We start from the raw sequence: 27,391 nt of genomic DNA on the forward strand, positions 1-27,391 counted from the left end.
TTGTTTCCATGGCCTAGTTTTCACTCACTCTGTCTCTGTCTCTCTTTTTGTATAAATCTTTCAGTCCATAGATACAGAACAGAGCAGACCCATAAAGCAAAGTACTCATGGCAACAACCTCACTTCTACTTGTCAACTCTCCTCTCTCAGCCTCTTCATCACCCTCCCCTCTTGTTCTCCGAACAATACGTTCTTCACAGACCCAATACTCAACTCGGTTTCAACCCAGAACCAGAACCACACCCATCCACCTATCAATCGCCGGAGCTCAGGCCGATGACGATGTTCGGAGGAAGGAAGACATAGTCATTGTTGGCGCCGGTATTGCCGGCCTTGCCACAGCAGTTTCGCTTCACAGGTTTGGCTCACCAATGCCTCAAAATTAGTCGAAATTGTGTGTGTGTGTGTGTGTTTCACCAAGTTAATCAATTGTTGTGTTTTGATTGATGTGGAATTTGAAGGCTCGGAGTTGGGTCGATGGTGCTGGAACAGGCAGAGTCACTGCGGACTGGTGGAACCTCACTCACGCTCTTCAAGAATGGGTGGAGGGTTTTGGACGCAATTGGGGTTGGCAATGATCTCAGAACCCACTTTCTTGAAATTCAAGGGTATGTCTGCTTTGTATAGTTTCAATTTCAAACACAATTTCGTATACCTTCCCGGGGATGACGGAACTATTTGAATATGGGCGGTCATGACCATATTTTTGTGAAAATTTTGTTGGAACAATTTTCTGTGTATAATAAATAAATTGAAACAAAATCAAATAAATAAAATAAATAATTTACAGAATTTATTTTATCGAACCGAATAAAAAATAAAAAGGCCAAGTCGAGTGTGTGACACTCTATCCTTAAGACAGATTCACCCCGCTACGGTGTTTACGGTTATGTGGCGTCTATCTCCCAGGATACAATGATTTTCACAAATTTGTAGTAGCACTCTAAACAAATTTGTCCCGCGAACTAGAACCTTGTGTTCTATAACTCTCTGAAATTTTTTCTAAAATAATATGAGGAATAAATGATGCAAGAGAGCAAAATGAAGGTAAGGAAAATAAATTTTTGGAATCAATCAAAATTGGAATGTGGCTGCCTTTATATAGGCTTTGTTGGCACTTATTCAATTTGAATAGAAAAGGCATGAAGAAGGAACATAACTCTTCATTTAAAATAAAGAGACACCATGAAAGAGTTGTACCCTTTCACTAAAATGAAGGTTTGACTTCTTTTTTTTTAAAACAAAAAGATACCATGAAAGGTTACACCATTTCATTCAACATGGAGTCTATTTCAATTCATAACTACCTCTTTATAAATTTTCCAACAATTTCCCACATGAATGAAATTGACAGAGAGAAAATGCAACAACATGATGTAATACAGAGAGTCTGAAATTGGAAATATTCTGCAAGGGATAGGTAGTTTTGGTTTTGAACCTTCCCTTGTGAGACACTATCGGATTTACTAACTAACCAATGAACATGATGTCTTGAACTGTTCAGCCGTTTGTGTAAACAAAGACAATAGAACTGACACAGTATACACCAGACACAGTTTAGTTCTCATTATTGTGTTCATTTTGACCCTGAACAACCTGGTCTTTCATGAGTGCTCTAAAGACTTATAGCCCTTTACAAATCTCATAGAACCGGTCCAGCTCACACTCACATAGGTGATTTTTATGAAGAGTATCCTGCCATACTCCACTAGATTTACCTAGATATAAGAATCATTAAAATTTTACTTAACCTAAAACACTGCAGACATCACTTATTTCATCTTAGAAATGGATAGGAGTTGGACTCCCTAGTGATCCTTCTGAGTCATTCACAACTCGGTTGTCCCTTTGAACCTAGATCTTGGGATCTCCAGTCAACTAGGTTGGGTTGCCGTTGTGGTAACTCTTGTTTAATAGGTTTGAGTCCTATTCCCCTCGATGAATTCTCAACTAGCTCTCTTGCTAACCCTTTGGTTAGTGGATCCGCTATGTTGTCTTTAGACTTCATATATTCAATGGAAATACTGGAGAGTAGTTGTCGCACGGTATTATGTCAACGACGAATGTGTCGTGACTTACCGTTATACATATGACTCTATGCTCTACCAATTGCTGATTGACTATCACAATGTATGCATATAGCAGGCACCGATTTTGGCCACATTGGAATATCTTCAAGGAAGTGGCGAAGCCATTCTGCCTCTTCCCCAGTTTTGTCTAAAGCTATGAATTCTGATTCCATAGTAGACCTAGCAATGCAAGTCTGTTTGGAAGATTTCCAAGATACAATCGCCCCACCAAGAGTAAAGACATACCCACTGGTGGGTTTTGAGTCTCTAGTATCCAATATCCAGTTTGTATCACAGTAAACTTTAAGTACTGTTGGACATCTAGTATAATTCAGCTCAATGTTACGAGTAAATCAGAGATATCTTAGAACCCATATAATTGCTTTCCAGTGTTTTACTCCTGGATTACTCGTATATCTACTTAATTTACTTACTGCATAAGCTATATCTGGGCGAGTGCAGTTCATCACGTACATTAAGCTTCTAATAATTTGGGCATACTCTAATTGAGAAATACTTTCCTGTACATTCTTAGATAGAAACAAATTAACATCTACAGTTGTTCTTGAATTTTGTCAAGTATTTTCTCAATGTAATGAGATTGTGACAAAGTATAACCTTCTGATATTTTGGTAATTTTCATACCAAGAATTACATCAGCAATGCTCATGTCCTTCATGTCAAAATGTTTATTCAACATTTTCTTGTTAGTTTTAATTATATCATTATTACTACCTATGATGAGCATATCATCTACATAAAGACATACAATAACATAACATTTGTCTGTGTTTTTAATATAAACACATTTGTCACACTCATTAATTTTAAATCCATTTGGCATCATTGTCTTGTCAAATTTCTCATGCCATTGCTTTGGCGCTTGTTTTAAACCATATAATGATTTAATCAATTTACACACTTTCTTTTCTTTCTCTGGAGCAGAAAAACCTTCTGGTTGTTCTATGTAAATTTCTTCATCTAACTCACCATTTAAGAAAGCGGTTTTCACATCCATTTGATGAATTTCTAGATTGTATAAAGGCGCAATAGCAATTAGCATTCTAATGGATGTTATTCTAGTAGCCAGTGAGTAAGTGTCAAAGTAATCAAGACATTCTTTTTGTCTAAAACCTTTGACCACAAGTCTTGTATTGTATTTGTCAATTGATCCATCTGCTTTCATTTTTCTTTTGAAAATCTACTTGTATCCAAGAGGTTTACAACCTGGTGGTAAGTCCATTAATTCTCAAGTGTGATTTTGCATGATGAATTCAACTTCACTATTAACAACTTCTTTCCATAAAGGAGGTTCAAGACTGGACATAGCCTTTTTAAAAGTTAAAGGCTCATTTTCTAACAAATATGTTAGAAAATCTGAACCAAAAGTTTTTGAGGTTCTAGCACGTTTACTACGCCTAAGTTTCTCTTCCTCATTTTGATCTGTCTCTTGCTCTTGATTTTGTTCTTGATCATTACTAGTAATAGCATCAAAAGATCTTTTATTAGTACAAGTCTCTTGTTTAGTCTTATTTGGAAATACATGTTCAAAGAATGATGCATTCCAAGACTTAATAATAGTGTTTACATGCATTTCGGTATGTTCTGATTTATAAATCAAAAACTGATATGCACTACTATTTTTGGTATAACCAATGAAAACGCAATCAATGGTCTTAGGACCTATCTTAGTCTTTTTAGGATTAGGAATAGCTACTTTAGCCAAACATCCTCACACTTTTAAGTATTTGTAGGATGGTACTCTCCCATGCCGCATTTTATAAGGTGTCTGATTCACTTTCTTTCGGGGCACTTTATTTAAAATATAATTTGCAGAAAGTATTGCTTCCCCCCACAAGTTTTGAGGTAATCCAGAACTTATTAGCATGTCATTCATCATTTTTTTAAAGTCCTATTTTTCCTTTCAGCAATTCCATTTTGCTGAGGTGAGTAAGTGTCACGACTCGAACCCGCCCTTATGGGTTTAGCATCGTAACCGGCCAGTAATCCATGATTACCAAAGGCCTGCTGAACAGTAATAACAGTAATACAGAGTAAGGGGCTGGCGGAAGCCAAACAGTAAATAAAAGATGTCCAATGAGCTGTGAAGTTCTGAATGCAAAAAAACTTTCATGAACAAGTCACATTCGTAACCAAAACATATGTACAACATCATATATACAAACATCCAGGTTAGGGACCAAATCCCTAACTATAACTGTACAGTCAAGTCTTAAACATTAATTACAGAACAAAGACAAACGGGTGAAACTATGACACCCCAAAAATAGCCTTAGCTTGGACAGACTGGGAACCTCGAAGTGAGGCACAACGGTTGGCTTGACAAAACGGGAGTTTAACCTGACGCTCCTAGCCCCGGTCCGGTGCCTGAACACCTACATATAAATATAAACAGTGAGGTAAAGTCCAGTGAATAACAAATGCGTAAAGAGGTTAAGAATGAATGCATTTTCAGTAATTAAAACAGTCAATTGCATCTGTAGATCAATTATCCAATCAGTGGCTCATATTTTTCATGCCATAACAGTTATTTTGAAACAATAGTAGTCATATGTGGTACATCCAATAACAAAATAGTATAGCAGGTCTTAATAGACCGAACAGTCAGTCGATGGCCATCATAATAGTAAACAGTAGTAATTCCAAGCATTGGAACTGACAGAGATCTCTGTAACAGTAGCAGTAACAGTAACAGTAAGTCGTTATGGATGCCATGAGTACAGTTCGTAAAAATAGGACAAACATTCATTCAGTAAACATTGTCATTTTAGAAAACAGTACAGTCAATCATTCAGAAATAGTTATAATTGAATGTATCTTTACAACATTGTTACTCATAGAGTTCTGGGCTATAGACAAGCTAATGAGCATCCTCGAATGCCAACCCTACACAGTTGCAGAATGAACACACACTACGTTATACACTTGGGAATCAATAACTTAGTCCCCTAACTTGACTTGGTGTGGTTCTATAACATTATCCTCATTAAGATGCCTTAAACTTAGCCTAGGAATGCCTAGGATGGAATGAGGGTGCAAAAATGCACTTTAAAACACTTTTCAAAATTTGTTGAAACAGGGATCCACGCTCAAGTGTGGATTTCTACGCTCGAGCGGGCATGCAGACAAAGCAGCTTCACTCGAGCGTGACTTTCCCTGCTTGAGCAGACTGCAAACTCAAGAAAAGTACTGGATGCATAATTTTCATGCTCGATGGACGCTCGACCTCCGCTCGAGCGTGAGACTCAGGTCCTCGCTCAAGCATGAATTCTCCCACTCGAGCGGACTGCAAAACACATGAACTTCTGGGCATATGCATTTCACGCTCGAGTGTGACTTCCTAAGCTCGAGCAGAAGTGTATGTACTCAGAATGTACGCTCGAGCGTGAAGTTTTACGCTCGAGCGTGGATCCAAAATCTGGAATTTCTAGATTGATCCTCAAGCACAAAACTCAACTTTTAAAGCTTCAAACTCGATTCTTTTGGGCTAATTTTCTGGAAGACACTTGAAAACTCATACTACAACATGTTTCAAAGATCAATTTATGAAATCAAGCCCAAAAGTAAGCCGATTGAATACTAAATCAAATGTAACATGAAGAACAATGCAAAAATCATACATGCATGAGTTCCCAAGAGCTCTAATGTTCCAAAACATGACCAAATGTAAGATTGAGCTCAAAATCATGGTGAATTCATGGACTACAACCAAAATATGAACATGCATGTGGGAATTCTCATGAAAACAACCTCAAAATTCAAGAATATGTACATGCATTCATGAATTAATTCTCAATTCAACTCTATAAGCCATAACTTGACTCTAGTCTCCAAATTTCCATGAACCATGCAAGAACCAACTTAAATTAATAATTAAGAAGGTGCATTTCCTACCTTAGGTCTTGAATTCTAGGTATGGAAGCCCAATTTTGTAAGTCCTCTTCAATTCCTTCTAATTCTCCAAGTTAATCTCTTGTTGAAACCAATTCTCTCCCATCTCACTCTCTCTCACGGTTTAGTCTAGGAAGTGGTTGAGAAAATCGTGTAGAAACTAAGCTCCAAACAATGTTTTAACAAAGTGGCCCACTTCGATGGCAAAAATGTAATAATCTAGGCTCAAATAACTTAACATTGTTTAATCTAATTTAATCATTCCAAATCAAATTTTAATTAAACCTACCACAAAATCACATAAAATCCTAATTAGCATATAACACTAATCAATTTTTGATTCGGTCGCCGATAATGCCTTCAATTTGCAATTCGAAGTCAAAACATAAACAAATCATCTAATGACAAACAGATAGAAATGCAATTAAAGCAACATACACATGCATTTAGTTCAGAATTTTATCTTAATCAATTACTTATCGTGCTTAATCACAGTTTAACACTAATCAAAGGTGAGGGTTGTTACAGTCTTCGCTCCTTAAAAAGAGTTTGGTCCTCCAAACTCGAATTACCTTCATTTTGGAAGAACACTGGATTCATGGGGAATAATTCGGGATATCTCTTCATCATATCGTTTTCCCTTTCCCAAGTGGCATAAACGCCACCATGGTTTTGCCAATCCACTTTCACTAACGGGATTTCTTTATTTCTCAACTTCTTGATTCGTCGGTTTACAATCTGTATAGGCCGTTCTTCATAAGTGTAGTCATCACTTAGCACTACACGGGTAAGCTCAATAACATGGAAGGGATCTCGAAGATAATCCCTTAACATTGAAATATGGAAGACATTATGCATATGCTCCATCTCAGGAGGGAGCGCTACTTGATACGCCATCGGATTAATCTTCTCAATAATTTCATACGGCCCAACATATCTCGGCGCTAGCTTACCCTTGACTCCAAAACGAGTCTGTCCTTTCATTGGTGTCACTTTAACAAAAACATGATCACCCACTTCATATTCCCTGTCTCGCCTATGGACATCTGCATAACTTTTCTGTCGGCTTTGTGCGGTTTTCAATCTCTGTTGAATCAGTTTCACCTTTTCTGTAGTTTCCTGTACAATCTCGGGCCCAAGCAAAGTCCCATCTCCAACTTCTGCCCAGCAAATAGGAGATCGGCATTTCCTGCCATATAAAGCCTCGAAAGGCGTCATACCAATGCTCGAGTGAAAACTGTTGCTATAGGCAAATTCAGCCAAAGGTAGATGGCTTTCCCAATTTCCTTGGAAATCAAGAACACACATACACAGTAAATCTTCCAGAGTCTGAATTGTTCTTTCTGATTGGCCATATGTCTGAGGATGGTATGCACTACTCAGTCTCAATTCGGTACCCAATGCTGTTTGCAGACTTTGCCAAAATCTTAATGTAAACTTCGAGTCCCTATCAGAAACAATAGATACAGGCACTCCATGCAATCTAACAATCTTATCAATATAAATTATAGCCAATTTATCTGCATTATGGATTGTTTTGACATGTAAGAAGTGAGCAGATTTAGTCAATTGATCAATAATAACCCAAGTTGAGTCCATACCTTTATTGGAGCGAGGTAACCCAACAGTGAGATCCATAGTGATATGTTCCCATTTCTACTCCGATATAGGCAAGGGCTGAAGTAAGCCTGCGGGTCATTGATGTTCGGCTTTGATTTGTTGGCAGTGTAGGCATTTTGACACAAACTCGACAATCTCTTTCTTCATTCCCGACCACAAGAAATTAAGCTTCAAATCTTGGTACATTTTTGTATTTCCTAGATGGATGGAAAGTTTCGAATTGTGGCCTTTTTGCAAAACTCGCTTTTTCAGTTTAGAATCACTTGGTACACACAACCTTCCCTGAAATTTCAATACATTATTTTCAAATTTAAAGTCCGGCCTTGGTTTGGATTCCCTTTCATTGATGATCTTCTTCAAGAAGTCATCTTGTTGTTGTTTCTCTTTAATCTCCTCAATGAGCGCCGGTTGAGTAAAAATAACAGCTAACCTCCCACCTTGTTCACGCAAAACAATATCAACATCAAATTTCTCAATATTACATAAGAGTTCTTTCTGTTCGGTAAGTAAATAGGCCAAATTCCCATTTGATTTCCGGCTAAGTGCATCAGCAACGGTGTTAGCTTTTCTTGGATGGTACAAAATCTGCAGGTCATAGTCTTTTATCAGTTACAACCATCTCCGTTGCCTCATGTTCAACTCTTTCTGTGTAAAGAAATATTTCAAGCTCTTGTGATCTGTGTACACTTCACACGTTGCCCCATAAAGGTAGTGGCACCAAATTTTCAATGCAAAAATCACTGCGGCAAGTTCCAAGTCATGGGTCGGGTAGTTCTTTTCATGTGGTCTTAGTTGTTGGGAAGCATACGCGATCACTTTACCGTTCTGCATTAATACACACCCCAAACCCTTATAAGAAACATCACTTAAAATAGTAAATCCATCCGTACCTGAGGGTAGGGTAAGAATCGGTGCAGTCACAAGTTGGGTCTTTAGTTCTTGAAAAGCTGATTCTCTCTGGTCGGTCCAGTCAAATGATATCCCCTTTTGAGTCAATTGAGTCAATGGCAAAGCAATTTTGGAGAAGTCTTTTACAAATCTTCTGTAGTACCCGGCTAATCCCAAGAAACTTCAAACTTCAGTAACATTTGTCGGTCTAGGCCAATTTACCATTGCTTTAATCTTCTGTGGGTCAACTGAAATGACATCCTTACTAATCACATGTCCCAAAAACATAACATTATCAAGCCAAAATTCACATTTTGTCAGTTTTGCATACAGATTCTGTTCTCTTAAGGTCTGTAAGGCAATGTTCAAATGACGTTCCTGTTCTTCCTTACTCTTGGAATAAATCAAAATGTCATCTATAAATACAACCACAAATTCATCGAGGAATGGTTTGAAAACTCTGTTCATAAGGACCATAAATGCAGCAGGCGCATTAGTAACTCCGAAAGGCATAACAAGAAATTCATAATGTCCGTACCTCATTCGGAAGACAGTCTTTTCAATATCCTCTGCTTTTACCTTCAATTGGTGGTATCCGGATCTAAGGTCAATTTTGGAGAAAACTCGGGCACCTTGCAATTGGTCAAATAAATCATCAATACGAGGTAATGGATATTTGTTTTTCACTGTTACTTTGTTCAGTTTACGGTAGTCAATGCAGAGTCTCAATGAGCCGTCTTTTTTTTTTCACAAATAGAACTGGCGTGCCCCATGGTGAAGTACTGGGCCTGATAAACTTCCTATCTAGCAATTCTTGCAGTTGAACTTTCAGTTCTTTCAATTGAGTAGGTGCCATTCTGTAAGGAGTTTTGGAAACTGGCTGTGTACCCGGTAGCACTTCAATGGTGAACTAAATCTCCCTATCAATCAAATCCCTTGGCAAGTCATCTCGGAAAACATCTGGGAATTCTCTGACTATAGGAATACTGTCCACATTAGCTTGAGTATCAGTAGGTATAGTCAATATACAACATAAATATCCTTTACACCCATTTTTAATTAATTTGAATGCTTTCATGGATGAAATCATATATGGGGGGGGGGTACTACACCAACTCCGTTAAACACAAATTCAGGTAAACCAGGTGGACGGAAAACAACCTGTTTCGTTACACAGTCTATGGTAGCATGATATTTTGTTAACCAGTCCATTTCCAAAATTACATCGAAATGATCAATGTTCAAAGGCAGTAAATCAATATATAAATGTACATCCCCAACAACAATTTCACATGCAGGATACACATAAGCACAAGTCATGGATCTCCTAACGGGTGAGGATACAGCTAGTAAATAGTTCATGGGTTCCAGTGGTCTATTTAATTTTCGTAAAAAAATGTGCAAAACATATGAATACGTAGACCCCGAATCAATCAAAATATAAGCATTTTGGGCACAGATTGAGAGTGTACCTGACATAACCGTCTCGGTGTTCTACACATCTCCCGGTACAAGTGCAAACACCCGGCCTTGCCTTAAAGGCTCATTTCCAGTAGCTTTGGGGTTGGGTTTTGGTGTAACAGTTGATGCTGCGGCATTAGCTGCAGCTTTACCATTGCCTTGAGAAGTGGAAGGGCAATCTTTGACCATGTGGCCCACCTTGCCACACCTGTAACAAGCACCATAAATTTTGTATGCCTTTTTTCACATTTGGAGTAGGGTGGTATGGAACCACTTCCCTGACTAGAATTGTTCGTTGACCCTGTGTTATGCTTTTTGTTCAATGAACTGTTCCGGCCTTTCTTAAACTTAAAGCCCCATCTCTTACCGCGCCACTTAGTCGCTGGTGTTTCAGTCTGTTGTAATGCTTCGATATTCGACTCAGCTATTATTGCTCGGTCAAGAACATCCACATATTTAAGCAGTTTCAAAACATTAATTCGATCAAGTATCTCGACATTGAGTCCGCCTTCAAACTTTCTGGCCTTTTTATAATCGGTGTCCACCATGTGTGGTGCATATCGGGCAAGTTCAGTGAACTTTGATTCATATTCTGCTACTGACATGGTACCTTGTTTCAACTGTTCAAATTCAGTTACTTGGTAGTCTCGGACACACTGGGAAAATATTTCTCAAAGAAGGCTTCTTTAAATTGAGCCCAAGTCATAGCATTATTGGTGTCACGGACGAGCATCCACCACCGTCTGGCCTTTTCTTGTAAGGTGAAGGTAGCCAGTAACACCTTGTGTGCTTCAGAACACAAAAACAATTCAAATAATTTATCAGTTTTTGGAACCCATGCTTGGGCCTTTAGTGGTTCAAGGCCTTCTTGGAATGATGGTGGTTTCATCTTGCTGAACTTCTGTGTCAAAGCAATTATGTCATCATTAACGTTTGGTTCCGGCTGTACTGGAGGAGATAGGGGCTGTTGGTTCTGCTGTTGCCTTAGGGCCTCAGTCAATAATTCAACCGTTCTTTCTAACCTTTCCATTCTTGCCTCAGATGATTCAGATTCATCGACATTTCTTGCATTCTCCATTTCACTATAGGCAATATGGTAATAATAAACATAGGAAGTTGCTGACTTAAGCACATTAGCACACATATTCATATCATAGCCACATACACTTTCATGCTCATGTAATGTCCTAATTACTTTTCTAGGACATCCTATAGCTTATTTGGACACATGTGTGCGGTATAACTCGTGCTTTAGTATCACTCTGATACCACTCTGTCACGACCCGAACCCGTCCCTATGGGTTTAGCATCGTAACCAGCTAGTAATCCATGATTACCAAAGGCCTGCTTAACAGTAATGACAACAATACAGAGTAAGGGGCTGGCAGAAGCCAAACAGTAAATAAAAGATGTCTAATGAGCTGTGAAGTTCTGAATGCAAAAAGCTTTTTATGAACAAGCCACATTCGTAACCAAAACATATGTACAACATCATATATACAAACATCCAGGTTAGGGACCAAATCCCTAACTATAACTGTACAGTCAAGTCTTAAACATTAATTACAGAACAGAGACAAACGGGTGAAACTGAGACACCCTAAAAATAGCCTTAGCTTGGACAGACTGGAAACCTCGAAGTGAGGCACAACGGTTGGCTTGACAAAACGGGAGTTTAACCTGACGCTCCTAGCCACGGTTCGGTGCCTGAACACCTACATATAAATATAAACAGTGAGCTAAAGCCCAGTGAATAACAAATGCATAAAGGGGTTAAAAATAAATGTCTTTTTAGTAATTAAAACAGTCAATTGCATCTGTAGATCAATTATCCAATCAGTGGCTCATATTTTTCATGCCATAACAGTTATTTAAAAACAATAGTAATCATATGTGGTACATCCAATAGCAAAACAGTACAACAGGTCTTAATAGACTGAACAGTCAGTCGATGGCCATCATAACAGTAAACAGTAGTACTTCCAAGCATTGGAACTGACAGAGATCTCTGTAACAGTAGCAGTAACAGTAATAGTACAGTAATAGTAAGTCGCCATGGATGCCACGAGTGCAGTTCGTAAAAATAGGACAAACATTCATTCAGTAAACATTGTTATTTTAGAAAACAGTACAGTCAGTCGTTCAGAAATAGTTATAATTGAACGTATCTTTACAACATTGTTACTCACAAAGTTCTGGGTTATAGACAAGCTAATGAGCGTCCTCGAATGCCAACCCTACACAGTTGCAGAATAAACACACACTAAGTTACACACTTGGGAATCAATAACTTAGTCCCCTAACTTGACTTGGTGCGGTTATATAACATTACAGTTTAGAATTTCAACTTAATCAATTACTTATCGTGCTCAATCACAGTTTAACACTAATCAGATGTGAGGGTTGTCACAGTAAGGAGCGGTGGTTTGATGAATTATTCCATATTCTTTACAAAATTCACCAAAAGGTGATTCATATTTACCACCTCTATCACTTCTAAGTTTCTTAATTTTCTAGCCAAGTTGATTTTCAACTTCATTCTTGTATTGAATGAAAGTTTCCAAAGCTTCATCATTGGTTCGAATTAAATAAACATAACTATATCTATCACAGTCATCTATAAAAGCGATAAAATACTTTTTCGCACCTCTAGTTTGAATTGATTTAAAATCACAAATGTCATTATGAATTAATTCAAGTGGTTCTGTACTTCTTTCAATTGAATGGAAAGGAGTTTTGGATAATTTTGCCTCAACGCAAATTTCACATTTATGATTTGAATCAATGTCAAATTCACATTCCATATTAATTAATCTGCGTAAAGATTCATAATTAACATGTCCTAGTCTACCATACCATAAATTTGAAGACTCAAGCAAGTAAGAAGAAGATATATTTTTATTAATAACTGCGGGTATAACGGTCATTACATTCATCTTGAAAAGGCCATCAGACATGTAACCTTTTCCTACATACATCCTATTCTTAGTAAGTACAAATTTATCACTTTCAAACACTAGTCTAAACCCATTCTTACTCAACAAAGATCCAGAAATAAGATTCTTGCGAATGTCCGGTACATGCAGCACAATGCTGAGAATGAGTTCCTTCCCGGATGTCATCTTGAGAACAATCTTCTATTGTCCTTCAACTTTGGAAATTGAGGAATTGCCCATAAAAAGTTGTTCATCGTTGTCCACTGTAGAATAAGATGTGAACATCTTTTTGTCGGCACAAATATGGCGAGTAGCACCGGTGTCCACCCACCATTCTTTAAGATTTCCGACAAGATTTGTCTCGGAAACAACTGCAGAAAGATGATGTCATCTACAGCATTGGAAATATTGTGCACTTCGGTCATATGGGCTTGAGCAGGCTTCTTGTTAGTTCTTCTTTTGCTTTTGCTTTTGCTTTTGCTTTTGCTACAACAGTCTTTAGTCCGGTGTCCCTCTTTGTCACAGATGTAAAACTCACCATTAAACTTGTACTTTTTAATTTCCCCTCCTTTAGAGCCTTGTGATGAACTTTCTCCAAAAAACTTCCGTTTCTTTGCTTTTGGAGTATGTTCCCCCACATTTGCCTTAGACTCCATAGGATGCTTACCAGCCCACTTTTCAGAATTGCTGTTATCCTCCTCAATCCTCAAACCCACAATTAATTCTTCTAAAGACATTTCTTTGTGCTTGTGTTTGAGGTAGTTTTTGAATTCCTTCCAGCCTTGTGGTAATTTCTCAATTAAGGCTGCAACTTGGAAGGATTCACTGAGAGACATGCCTTCTGCGTAAATATCATGCAGAATGAGTTGGAGATCTTGAACTTGGCTGATCACAGTTTTAGAATTAACCATAACAAAGTCCAGGAATTTGCTAATCACAAATTTCTTTGAGCCGGCATCTTCCGTTTTGTGTTTTTTCTCCAAAGACTCCCAAAGTTTCTTTGCTGTCTTGATAGGACTGTAGACGTTGTATAATGTGTTGTCAAGTCTGTTTATGATGTAGTTTCGACAAAGGAAATTAGCATGTTTCCAGGTATCGACCGCAGTAAGCACTTGCCGATCGGTTTCATTCTCTTTCAAAATAGGAGCATCTTCACGGAGAAAACGAGCCAGATTTAGAGTTTTAAGATAGAACAACATTTTCTGTTGCCATCTTTTAAAATCAGTTTATGAGAACTTCTCTAGCTTCACACCGTGATTTACCGGTACTGTCACAACAGGAGAGGGTGTTGGCGCAATTGCAGCCACCACACTAGTACTTGTTTGAGCATTTGTTTCAGTAGCCATGAATTCTAAATTATAAAACAAAATTATAAATAGAATTTATACTACACAGAAAATTAATCCAAATTCACATAATTAAATTCTGTAAAAATAAAAGAAACAAGAATGTAACTTTTATTTTTCAATTAATTTGGAAATAAAATAAAATTTTATTTAACCAAATTAATTCCACACAGAAAATAAAATTTATGTAACACTTCAATAATTTAAAAAAAAAAAAACTAAAACAGAATTTTTTAATTAAACACTCAGAAATAAATTAAGAAAACCAAAATTAATTTCTGACAAAATTCCACAAATAAATATTCTGAATTGTTAATGACACCAATATATTACTACTAGTTGTTAAAGAAAAAGACAATATATTACTACTATCTGCCAAACAGTATATTACTACTATTTGTTTTCCAACCAGAATATTATTTTGTAAAATCACATAAAATAATTTCTGTAAGAAGAAGAAAGAAGAAAGGAAATAAACGAAAAATTCTGTAAACAGAATAATTCGAATCTGTCTTAAGATTGTTGGAACAATCTTCTGTGTACAATAAATAAATTGAAACAAAATCAAATAAATAAAATAAATAACTTACATAATTTATTTTATCGAACCGAACGAAAAATAAAAAGACCAAGTCAAGTGTGTGACACTCTATCCTTAAGATAGATTCGCCCCGCTACGGTGCTTACGGTTATGTGGCGTCTATCTCCCAGGATACAATGATTTTCACAAATTTGTAGTAGCACTCCAAACAAATTTGTCTGGAGAACTAGAACCTTGTGTTCTATAACTCTTTGAAATTTTCCTTAAAATAATATAAAGAATAAAGGATGCAAGAGAGCAAAATAAAGGCAAGGAAAATGAATTTTCGGAATCAATCAAAATTGGAATGGGCTGCCTTTATATAGGCTTTGTTGGCACCTATTCAATTTGAATAGAAAAGGCATGAAGAAGGGACATAACCCTTCCTTTAAAATAAAGAGACACCATGAAAGGGTTGCACCCTTTCACTGAAATGAAGGTTTGACCCTTCTTTTAAAACAAAAAGACACCATGAAAAGTTATACACTTTTATTCAAAATGGAATCTATTTCAATTCACAACTACTTCTTTATAAATTTTCCAACAAATTTATGTTTGCGTTCTCTTTTTATTTTGTACCGAAATAATTTCTTTATCCAATATGTTTCTATGATGTTTGAATTTTGTGTGTATACATATAATTTATATATAATATTATTCATATATATATATATATATGGTTGTGTATATGGTAAAAAAATATTATTTGTCTTTTAATCCTTTCAATAATGAAATTCTGATTTTGTCCTATTTCGTTGTATTACAAATTTGCAATGATACATATATATATATATATATATATATATATTTATATAGTATATGTACATGTACGGGTATTGTTCGTTTGGGATGTCGGTTGATTTTTTTATCTATTTTAATTTGGGGTTAAAAAGTCTCGTTTGTGATAGACTTTTTAGCTTTGTTGATTTTTGAAAGAAAAAAAATAAAATTATTATAATTTAGATGTAGTGTTTTATTTTATTAACTTTTTAATTTTTGACTATTTTAACCCCGCAACCTCATGCCAAATAAGTTACATACATGAATGAGTGGGTGTGTTCTGATATGTATGCATTTGTATTGGTCTTCTTACTAACATATACAGAATCACTAGAAGAGAAAACTGCACTCACAGTTAAATATATCTATACTATATTCTAAAGTGGACACGTCAATTTAGTGTTACATTTTGGAGTTGTGAAATATTTTTTTTCCTTGTCGAAATTGTCCAACATAAACTATTTCGAAAACCCTTTTTTTTTTTTTCTTTTTTTTTTTTTTTGTCTTAACAATAAGGGCAGAGCTATAAAATCCACCATTCAAAATCTCTCTTTAATGTAAGCTGCTGCGGTTATATTATGCATACACACAACGCATACGAGCAATGCGTGTAGCACGACCTCTAGGTCATGTTTGATTCACAATACTAATAGTGAGGTATTAATAATCCTATCAAATTAGTGTGGTATTAATTATCCCACCCCTACCCCATTACTAATAATCCTACAAATTTGTTGGATTAATTATCCATTAGATTAATAGTCCTAAACTAAAATGTCAAAACAAACATAGGATGATTGGGCCCACGGATTAATAATCCTAATCCCATGCTTTAATCCTTCCAATCAAACATGCCACTAGTGTATATGTATGTATATGCGTACGTATGTGTTGATACCAACATAAAATTGATACTAACAAAAATTTCAAGGGAAGGTTATTAGAGTACCTATTTTTTCATTTTTCGCAAAATTCCTCTCACTCATTTAGAGTGTAATTTTTTATACTTCATTATTTGGTTAATGGCAAGAAAATATTCTAATTTTATGTGCATTGTCCACAATCTTCTAGTCAGAAGTAGAAAGAGTTCAAGTTCATTGAGACAAATGATTTATTGGACACCAAATGTTCTAGGAATACCTGCATTTGCTCTGTCTGTAACTGCCATTTCATGTCATTTACAATTGTGTGGGAAGATGATAACAAAATTGTAGTACAAGAATAAGTTATCTCTGAATTGGATTAGTTTTCGAGTTATTGAATGAGATACCACTATATTCCAACATATTAATTAAAATTAGAGGCTGCTTGCTTAACGTAATTTGTTGCAATAAGGTAAGTGAATGGCATACTTCTATTGGCATGCTTGAATGCAAATGAGGTGCACTTGATGCACAAGAAATATTTCAATAGTCTAGAAAACAGTGCACATATTGGCAAATTTGGAAGTTTATGGCGTTAATCACTTTGGGATGTCATCAAGTCTGGAAATGTTTGAATCATACAAATGGTTTTAAATCATTTGTGCTTTGTGTTGGTAAACTTGTTCAGGTTAAATATGAGGATAACGAAAAGCATAAGCATGAGGAGCTTTCTTTCCTTTCCTCTTTCCTTCTTATTCTTTTTTTTTTTTTGTGGGTGTGTCTATGTATTCTTTTTCTCCTGTGCTTTTTCATGGCATCAACTGTGCAGGATGTCAATAAAATCAGAAGATGGAACAGAGCTACGCTCATTTAGCTTCAAAGACGAAGATGAAAGGTGACAATTCCAGTTATCTCCCTGCTGTTCTTTGGTCACAGTGAAACACATCAAAATTTTCTAATAATTACATGATGATGCCATAGCCAAGAGGTTCGCGCTGTGGAGAGGAGGATACTTCTAGAGACTCTTGCCAATCAACTACCACCGGATGCAATCAGTTTTTCCTCAAAATTAGCAAAGATTGAAAGAAGTGAATCAGGTGAAACTTTATTGGAACTCATGAATGGGAGAAGGCTATCTGCAAAGGTTAACTTCTTTTCAGTTCAGTTAATGCATCTCTCTATTGAGCATATTTTAGACATCAACAAAGAGTTTGATCATTAGATTATATCATAGCAATTGTTTTGTGTCTTAATTTAATTTCTGGGTATAATACTTTAGATCTTTTTCTTTAACTGTTTGAGCAAAATAATTAAATTCTTGGAGTTCAAAACTTTTTTTTGACAGATTGTGATTGGCTGCGATGGAATCCGCTCTCCAATCGCCAAGTGGATGGGATTCTCAGAGCCCCAGTATGCAGGCCATTGTGCTTTTCGTGGGCTTTCATTCTACCCTGATGGACAGCCATATGAACCAAAAGTAAACTACATCTATGGAAAGGGAGTGCGTGCTGGATGTGTTCCAGTTTCTCCGACAAAAGTTTATTGGTTCATCTGCTTTAACAGCTCGGCACCAGGTATAATAGCATCTCCAATGCACTAGGCATATCATACTTGTTAGTTAAAATGCCTAGTGTGATTCACTTTTTTCAATTCCAACGCACTAGGCATATGATTAGGCATTTTGGCTCAACTCATATTCACTAGCTACATGTAGCTAGCCTTCAACGCTAGGCAAAATGTATTCAATCATTAGGATCATTTCCCTCCATCTTTGTTGTTGACGTGGCATTCTATAAAATTAATAGTATTTGGATTAATAGCTAAAATAAAGAGCATGGTTGGAGTAAAAACATAAAACAGTTAATAGGCAAAATAAGATATATACTTTATAGTAATATTTAGATAGGTAAAATGCCTACTACCGTTGGAGATGCTCTCATTTATGCATGAGTTTCTATCATTTATCAATCCCATAACATGGCTATTTGGTTTAAGTCTAATGGAATGTTGTTGAGCAACACAATGTCTTGTTTGAGTACATACATCATATAGGAGGATGGATAAGGCATTCATTCGTCGTGGGCGCTAAAACCCTAGTAGATTGGGAAACTTATTCTGTCATGTTGTCTAAGCAATGTAATTGAAACATTTAAAACCAAATAGTTTATAGGCATTTGCCCAATTGATTATTCTGTCATGTTGTCTAAGCAATGTAATTGAAACATTTAAAACCAAATAGTTTATAGGCATTTGCCCAATTGATTCTTCCAGCAATTTGTTATACTATTATGTCGCATTGTCACTTGCCATTTCCACTATAGGGTATATGATAAATGTTTACTATGTTAGTTGACATTCCTTCAGAAGTTCTAATTCACACCACATAATTCTCATCTGGATTGGTATATGCTAAGGCTTGCCTTTAACGTCTCTGATGATGCAAGTTTGAGTCATGAAAACGATTTCTCCAGAAATGTGGGATAAGGCTAAATACATCTTCGCCTCCCTCAACCCCGCTTTAGCCAGACGCTCATGTACTGGGTCATTTATTTCTTTGTTTGTTTCAACATAGAGCTATTATCTTTAAAGGTGCTTGATCTGTTAAATAGATTTGATGTTAAAAGGTTCTTGTTGCCCAAACATGGAAGTTAAAGATTTATAACTATAAGTTTAGAGAAGAGAAAGAGATAGGGAATGAGTGAGACCTCATTTTCTTTTATATTGATAATAATATGTAATTACAGGAGTGTCATTAGGCATAAATTATGGGTCAGCCCATTACATCAATCAAGAGAAAATAAAATCAAATAAGAATAAAATATAGCAAATATTATTCCCTATTCTAATATATTCTAATACTCCCCCTCAAGCAGGTGCGAAGATATCTCTTATACCCAGCTTGTTGAGAATGTCATGAAATGGTTTGTTCCCTATTCCTTTGGTGAGAACATCTGCTAGTTGCTCTCCTGTCTTTACAAATGGAGTACATATGGTGCCACTAGTGAGCTTATCCTTGATGAAGTGCTTATCAATCTCTACATGCTTGGTTCTGTCATGTTGAACTGGATTATGAGCTATGTTGATTGCCGCCTTGTTGTCACAGTACAACCTCATGGAATCAATCTGATGAATCCCCAAGTCTCCCAACAATAATCTAATCCATAGCAACTCACATACACCCTGAGCCATAACCTTGAATTCTGCCTCAGCACTAGATCTAGCAACCACATTCTATTTCTTACTTCGCCATGTGACTAGGTTGCCTCTAACAAATGTGCAATATCTAGAAATTGATTGTCTGTCACTGACTGATCCAATCCAATCTACATCAGTAAATGCCTCTACACTGAGATGCCTATGTTTTGAGAAATAGAGACCCTTCCCAAGAAAAGACTTCAGGTACCTCAAGATTCTCATAACTGCCTCTAAGTGGGAATGTCTAGGAGCATGCATAAATTGGCTAACCATGCTCATTGCAATGACAATGTCTGGACGTGAGTGAGATAAGTATATGAGCTTACCCACTAGCCTCTAGCATCTCCCCTTGTCCACTGGATCTCCCCCTTGATCCTCACTTAGTTTCTGGCCCGATTCTAAAGGTGTATCACATGGTCTACCTCCAAGCATTCCGGTTTCCTTTAGCAAGTCAAGTACATACTTCCCCTGATATATGAAGATGCTATCTTTGGTCCGAGTTACTCCAATGCCTAAAACATACTTCAAATTACCAAAGTCTTTAATTTCAAACTCCTTGGCGAAGTATTCCTTCAACTGAGGGATCTCCTCACCATCATCTCCTGTTAAAACAATATCATCAACATAAACAATAAGAGCTGTGGTCTTATCATGTGAGGAATGTTTCATAAATAATGTGTGATCAACTTAACTTTACTTGAACCCATATCTGAGCATAGCTTGAGCAAACTTTTTTAATCAAGCCCTAGCGGACTGCTTTAGCCCATAAGGTGATTTTCAAAGCCTACATACTTTACCTTTGGACCTAGCATCCTCAAAGCTAAGGGGAATATCCATATAGACCTCTTTTTCTAGGTCTCTATGAAGGAAGGCATTTTTTATATCAAACTGATGAAGTGGCCAATCCAAATTTGATTTAAGAGAGAGTAGTATTTTCACAGAATTCATCTTAGCAACTAGTGCAAATGTCTCCTGGTAATCTACCCAATAAGTCTGAGTAAAGCCCTTAGCAACCAGTCTTGCTTTGTACCGTTCTATGGAACCGTTTGCTTTGTGTTTCACAATGTACACCCACTTACACCCAACTGGATTTTTGCCATTAGGTAAGTCCACTAACTCCCACGTGCCATTCTTGCTGGGAGCTCTCATCTCCTCCATCATGGCATGTTTTCATTCAGGAATGGAGAGAGCATCCTGAAAATTGTTAGGCAAACTTACAAAAGAACTTGTAGACATAAGGCTTTATATGAGAGAGACAGATTAGAATAAAAGACATGATTATTAATAGGATTCTTAGTACATAACCTGACCTCCTTCCTATTAACAATGAGAACATCATGATCTGAGAACTCAGAAATAAGAGTATTAGGATCAGAATTACCTGGACTCTCGGGAGAGGGGGATGACTCTGGACACTCATCCGAAGAAGAAGTTGGCAGTAGAGGAAGGAAAGTAGTCTCTTGTATCCAGGTGACTTTCTGTTTATCTTTGTCCATGACATAAACTTTGCCTTCTTCCTTTTCCACAACAATTGCTAGCTTAATATCCTCTATCACTGGTGGTAGTGGCACATGAATCTCTTCACACCAAAGCTCCCCTTAAAGGGATGACGGCGACACTAGGGATGTCGGAAAGTAAGGCTGAGACTCGAATAAGGTGACATTGATGGAGACAAACCATTTGTGAGATGTAGGATGATAACACTTATAGCCTTTTTTGGTGGCAGAGTAACTCAGGAAAATACACTTAAGAGATCTAGGATCCAATTTACCATGAGTAGGTGAATGATTATAGACAAAAAAAACACATCCAATAGTCTTAGGAGGAATGAAGAACCCAGAAGACGTAGACCGTGACAAAATCTGAAGAGGGGTTCATTTTTGAAGGACTCGGGTGGGAAGACGATTAATCAAATAAGTTGTAGTGAGAACCGCTTCCCTTCAATATGATCGAGGGACACACATTTCAAAGGATAGACAACGGGCCACATCAAGGAGATGGCAATTTTTTCGTTCTGCAATACCATTTTGTAGAGGAGTATTAGTGCAAGAAGTTTGGTGAATAATGCTATGGGTGGCAAAATAACTGGCAAGACTAGAGTCAATATACTTCCTCATTATCAGAATGTAGAATTTTGACAATCATCCCAAATTGAGTGTAAACCATTCTATGAAATTTTTGAAACATAGAAAACACTTCACTCTTCTCTTTTATTAAATATCCCCAAGTTGCCCTAGAATAGTCATTTATGAAAGTAACAAACAATTTTTGACCTTTTAAAGACACAAAACGTAAGGGACCCCACACATCAGAATGAATCAAATAAAATGGAACTGAATTTTTATTAATAGAAGGAGCAAAAGAAGCTTTGTGTTGTTTTCCAAGTTAGCATGGCTCACACTGAAAATCAGACACATTATTGTGCTAAAAAACAGAAGGAAAAAGATGCTTAAGAAGTAAAAAAGAAGGATATCCTAAGCGATGATGCCACAACCAAAGGTCTTCGTTGGTGGATGGTAATTGAATATATGAATGAGCCAGCTTGTTAGTCTGATCCAGAATATAGAGACCATGTTCTTCTCTACTACTGCCAATCCTCTTCCTTGTGATAAGGTCCTGCAAAAGACAATGATCAGGAAAAAAACGTCACGCTACAATTCAAATCACAAGTAATACGACTCAAAGATAAGATATTAATACTGAAATTGGGAACATGAAATATAGAGGATTAAGGAAAGGGAAGATGTGGCATGAATTAAACCTTTCCTTGACACAAACAAAATAATACCGTCTGTAATACGCACTTTTTCCTAACTTGAGGAGGGTGTATACTTTGAGAACAAATTAGAGGAACCAGACATATGGTTGGAAGCACCAGAATCAATAATCCAAGGAACAGTCTTATGAGATAGCAATGTATTGGGAGAGGAAGCCAAGTTACCTACGTTGGCGAAGGAAGAAGAGGATACACCGGAGACAGTGGTAGAGGCTCAACGGTTTAGCAAGTGGCGAAGAGCAATTTCAAACTCTGAGGCAGACAACCCAGAAACATCAGCAGTTGGTGAGGCAACAGGAGTTGAAGGTGGTGGGTCAACCGTGTCAGAAAGATGTGCCCAAGCATTGGCCCTTCGGCCTCTAGTATAGCTTAACCGACCTCCTCGAGAACCAGGACGATCGCCTCAGCTACCAGGAAGAGTCCCATGCTGCTTCCAGGAAGTCTTCTGTGTGTGTCTAGGTCTACGACAATAGTCACAGTAAAGATTATCTTTCTCAGAAGAAGGACGAGAACCATGAGGCACACACTCTCCATTTCGAGGGGGTGCAGAAACCAAGACAGAGCGATCAGTAGTGGTAGAAGGAAGCATTGCAGAGTGGCGACTCTCCTCATTCAGCACAAAAGAAAAGGCTTCCTAGAGAGAAGGAAGCACGTCCATGCCAAGGACTTTGCTCCGAACCGGATCATGCTCCACATTCAGACCTTCCAAGAACTTGAAGACCCGCTCTTGCTCCACAAACTTCCGATAACCAATAAAATCAGTGGGACAGACAGGCTTGTAATTCTGAAGGTGATGAAGCGGCTTCCACCTATTATTAAGGAAGGTAAAATACTGGAGAATAGTCATCTCACCTTATACTGACCTTTCAATGGAGCGACGTAAATCGAAGGCCTGTGAGAAGTTCCCCTTTCAGGAATAGGTAGTAACAACAGCCTCCCAGATAGCTTGTGCAGTGTCTATAGCCAAATAGCCCTCTCCAATCTCAGGGGCCATAGAGTGGATCAACCAACTCATAATGAGAGAGTCGGTGATTTCCCACTAATTATAACTAGGGTCCGTGATGTTGGGTGCCTCTATTCTGCTATCAACATACCCCATCTTCCATCTGCTTTTCAAAAAAATAGTCAGACTTTGCGGCCATTCTAGATAGTTTTGACCATTGAACAGAGAAGTGGTGATTTTAAAGCCAGGGTTGAGATTATCAGTCATAGTAGAAAGTATAAAGGGACTCTTACTCTTAGGCGACTGAGAAGTTGTTGACTCACTAGTAGAATCTGCCATGGATATTCTACTAAGTAACCCTCAAACCCAGTGCTAGTCACAAACCCAGAAGATGGCGGAGGAATAGTAAATACTATGACCACAAAAAAAGCATAAAAAATTGAAAATTAAGATTTTTTTGTTTTGTTTTTTTTTTTTAAATGGTTAAGAGCTGTGTTAAGTAGAAACATGATAGAAAAGAGAGAAGATGAAAGAAGCCAATAGAAGGAGAGTCGACAGGGGCTTAGGAGGCAAGCAAGATGCCGACAGAGGCCAAGAAGGCCAGAGGTGCTGGCAACTGGCCCCTAGAAGGCCAGGGAGGCTGCCGACAGACCCCTAGAAGAATAGAGGGGCTGCTGACTAAGCCTAATAGGCTGTCGGGGAGCCCATGAGGACTGCCGAAGACCTGGGCAATGGTGTCAGAGGTTTGTGTTCACTGTAAGTGGATTGGGTGAGGGTCTACAGTGGCCGACTGGACTGCTAAGAGAAAGAAAGGACTGCTGACTGAAGAGAAGAAGAGTGAAGGAGAGATGGGCTAGGGTTTTGACTCTAATACCATGTAAGTTTAGAGAAGAGAAAGAGATAGGGAATGAGTAAGACCTCATCCACTTTTATATTAACAATAATATGTAATTACAGGAGTACCATTAGGCATAAATTATGGGTCAGTCCATTACATCAATCAAGGGAAAAATAAAATCAAATAAGAATAAATTATAGCAAATATTATTTCCCATTCTAATATATTCTAATAGTAACCTCATCCAATGCTACTTTCCTTACTTGAATGGCTAAAGAAAAATTCACAAACGCTGTGTTTGGTTGAGGGATTTGAGAAAGGATTTGAAAAGGAAAATAGAAAAGGAAGGTGAAATGTGAATAAAATATACTTACATTTCATCTAGTTTCACACACTTTTTCATTTTCTAAATCCTTTTCCAAATTTCCCAACCAAACACAGCAAAAAGGAATATCCTTTTTAGCAGATTGTTCTAACAGTTTTCTACTTGTCTTATGTTAGGTCCAAAGATAACCGATCCATCAGTGTTGAAGAAGCAAGCTAGAGAACTAGTAAAGAACTGGCCCTCACAGCTCTTGGACATAATAGATTCCAGTCCAGATGACACAATTATCCGAACCCCTCTCGTGGACAGGTGGCTTTGGCCATCCATAAGCCCTCCCGCTTTTGTAGGCAAAGTCGTGCTAGTCGGTGATGCTTGGCATCCAATGACTCCCAATCTTGGGCAAGGCGCTTGTTGTGCATTGGAGGATTCAGTAGTTTTGGCAAGAAAACTAGCCGGTGCGATCAAGACCGGATCTACAACCATTGAAGAAGCTTTCAGATCCTATGGAAGCGAAAGATGGCCACGTATCTTTCCATTAACCGTGCGTGCAAATCTGACAGGATCATTTTTGCAATGGGAGAATCCGGTTGTCTGTTCCGTACGCAACAATGTTATCATCCCCAAGGTTGTTAGGCTTGGACCCATGTTAGAACATACAAATTTTGAATGTGAACCTCTATAGTATGCTAGGAAATTCAGATCAACAAACCCTATTTGTATGCAAAGTTGTTTCTGCATTTTATGTAAAATGTTATTGAATGTTTTGGGAGTAAACTTGAAAGTTGCTTTTCTTCTGCATTTCAATGTGGTAAAAACTGGCTCGGTATCATACAAATGAAAATGAAAATGAAAATGAAAATAAAACACATGAATCAGTCTGTTAAAAAATGGCTTATACAGCTAAACAAGTACAGTGGATGGGTTTGTTCAAATATTGTAAAAAATAACCCTACATAAGGACTAAACCTTCATTAATCTTGTGGATCTGCCTCTGCCAATGGCTTTGCTGATTTGAAGTTCCCTGGCTTCAGGTCTGAAACTGAGTTGCTTCTTGGACCAACAATGTCGATATCTCCATTAACTGTCAGGCCCTCAATTCTGGCAATAATTGAATCACCTTTATTCGTCAAATCTACTGCTGTATAGAAAAACAAATAGCTTTGAACTTTAAAACTTGGTATGGTTCTACTTTCCACCTTTTCGATTTTCATTATTTTCTAGTGAAGCCTGCAACTCATATTGAACATATTTCCCCCAATTAGTAATAGTGGTTTATTGCTTTATCTATAGAACAAGTTTAAGATTGCCTTAAAAGGCCAGCCATATACATTGTATCACCTCTCATTAGATAAAATATATAGAACCAAGAGAATAAGAATAATAGAGAGTACAAAGAAGTCTCTATCTCAATTCTGCAGATGTGATCAAGAACTCGACATAAGATATTATAAAAATGTAAATGATAAACTAAGGAGTCTCTTTCTCTAGACTTCGAAACAAAGCTTCAACAGATATCTTCAAAGTCTTGAATGTGAAGGTACAGTCTTGCGACAACAGGTGTAAAGAGAATTTTGTAACAAGTCCCTTTCTTTGAGGAGGGTAGAGTCAGCAATTTGCTTGCACTATTCTAATCCAACAAAATTTAAATCATGTTTGTGGACAAGGACTTTCAAAAGTGAGGGAGAATGTTCTCCATTAACCATAATAAGCAATGTCATAATGTTTTAAAACCATGACAAAAGTTTAGAATCAAGTAAATTTCATAAAATACAGGAAAAATGGTTTGGAATCAAGTAAATTTCAAACATTTTTACCAAACCTACACTTGAAGGTTATTTTTTGTTGTTCTCCCCTTAATGGTGTCATCTGAGTTCTAGCATACAAATGCATATGTCATGACATAATTGATAAAAATTAAAGAAAAAACAAGATAAATTACAAAAAAAAAAAAAAAAAGAAAAAAAAAAAAAAAGAGGATAAATAAGCCATGTCTAACCCACTTCGAGGAAGGTAGATCTCTAAGTCCATGGCCCTCCAAATTACTCATATATCATCCAAGTATATTATTAAAAAATATATAAAAAAACCAACTTCTATTTATTTGGATATTACAATTAGATAAGCCTGTTAATGGCAGTTATTAGAATCCAGTTTGATAGGATTGGGTTTGGCTCATAGGAGGTCAACCCCATTGAAACTCTGCTCTCATGTCTCTCTTTTCTTCTCATTTTCATTTTCTTTTGCATAATCATATATATACACATTGATTCACATATTCTATAATTGAACAAAGTTTTCAAATTCTTGGAATACCAATTAATGGATACCAAAATCTAATCTTTCACAATCTAATCAACAAAAAAGAGGCTGCAAAAGGGGGTGAATGAGAAAATTGGGGTTGAAATTCACCTGGGTTGGAGAAGAACCAGAGGACGATGGCACATAGGATGAGAAAGAGTGGGATGAGATGAACAGCGGTCTCTGCGGATCTGAGACGAGTTCTCTCTTTCTTGGCGACCTGGGATTGGGGATTGTATGTGGGTAGTTGTTGATCGGAGGAGATTGAGAGAGGCTTGAAAGTCTGAGATTGAGAAGATGATGATAATGATGATGATGAAGAGGAGTGATTGAGGAACTCCGATGATGATGATACTCGAGTCGCACTCGATGAACGGTGCATATTATTGGAAGAGAGAGAGGTATATCAGACTCAGAGGAAACCAGAATTGCGAAGAGAGAGAGAGATGAAGAAGAGTTTCGGTTGGTTTATGCGGGATTTGAATGAAGTCGTGGACCGTCGGGGTCCGACTCCGTGTGGACCCCCTGTCAGACGGGTAGCTTTATTCATTATTTTGTGAT

General features: G+C 37.2%; 2 protein-coding genes across 5 annotated transcripts; one reads left to right on the forward strand and one right to left on the reverse strand.

Moving 5' to 3' along the window:
- On the forward strand, window positions 1-25,330 carry CTF2A (FAD/NAD(P)-binding oxidoreductase family protein). Of its 2 annotated transcripts, XM_028227791.2 has the most exons (6): window positions 1-358; window positions 462-608; window positions 17,285-17,350; window positions 17,437-17,599; window positions 17,801-18,029; window positions 24,709-25,330. In XM_028227791.2, exons 1-6 carry the CDS (start codon window positions 108-110, stop codon window positions 25,212-25,214), a joined length of 1,362 nt encoding a protein of 453 aa, XP_028083592.2. In that variant the 5' UTR covers window positions 1-107; the 3' UTR covers window positions 25,215-25,330. The 2 variants fall into 2 exon arrangements, with proteins under 2 accessions (XP_028083592.2, XP_082758374.1); XM_082902248.1 differs by lacking the exons at window positions 1-358; window positions 462-608 and adding an exon at window positions 16,068-16,218 and having other exon boundaries at window positions 16,454-17,350.
- On the reverse strand, window positions 25,303-27,391 carry LOC114284847 (uncharacterized). Of its 3 annotated transcripts, none has more exons than XR_003637053.2 (2): window positions 26,942-27,391; window positions 25,303-25,759 (listed from the first exon to the last, which is right to left on the reverse strand). XR_003637053.2 is itself a non-coding variant. In XM_028227792.2 (2 exons), the coding sequence occupies exons 1-2, from the start codon at window positions 27,210-27,212 to the stop codon at window positions 25,504-25,506; spliced, it is 438 nt and encodes a 145-aa protein (XP_028083593.2). In that variant the 5' UTR covers window positions 27,213-27,357; the 3' UTR covers window positions 25,303-25,503. The 3 variants fall into 3 exon arrangements, 2 of the variants coding, with proteins under 2 accessions (XP_028083593.2, XP_028083594.2); XM_028227792.2 differs by having other exon boundaries at window positions 25,303-25,670; window positions 26,942-27,357; XM_028227793.2 differs by having other exon boundaries at window positions 25,303-25,667; window positions 26,942-27,348.

Source organism: Camellia sinensis, chromosome 13 (genome assembly GCF_055761805.1).
Source record: "Camellia sinensis isolate YWXY chromosome 13, ASM5576180v1, whole genome shotgun sequence".
NCBI lineage: Eukaryota > Viridiplantae > Streptophyta > Magnoliopsida > Ericales > Theaceae > Camellia > Camellia sinensis.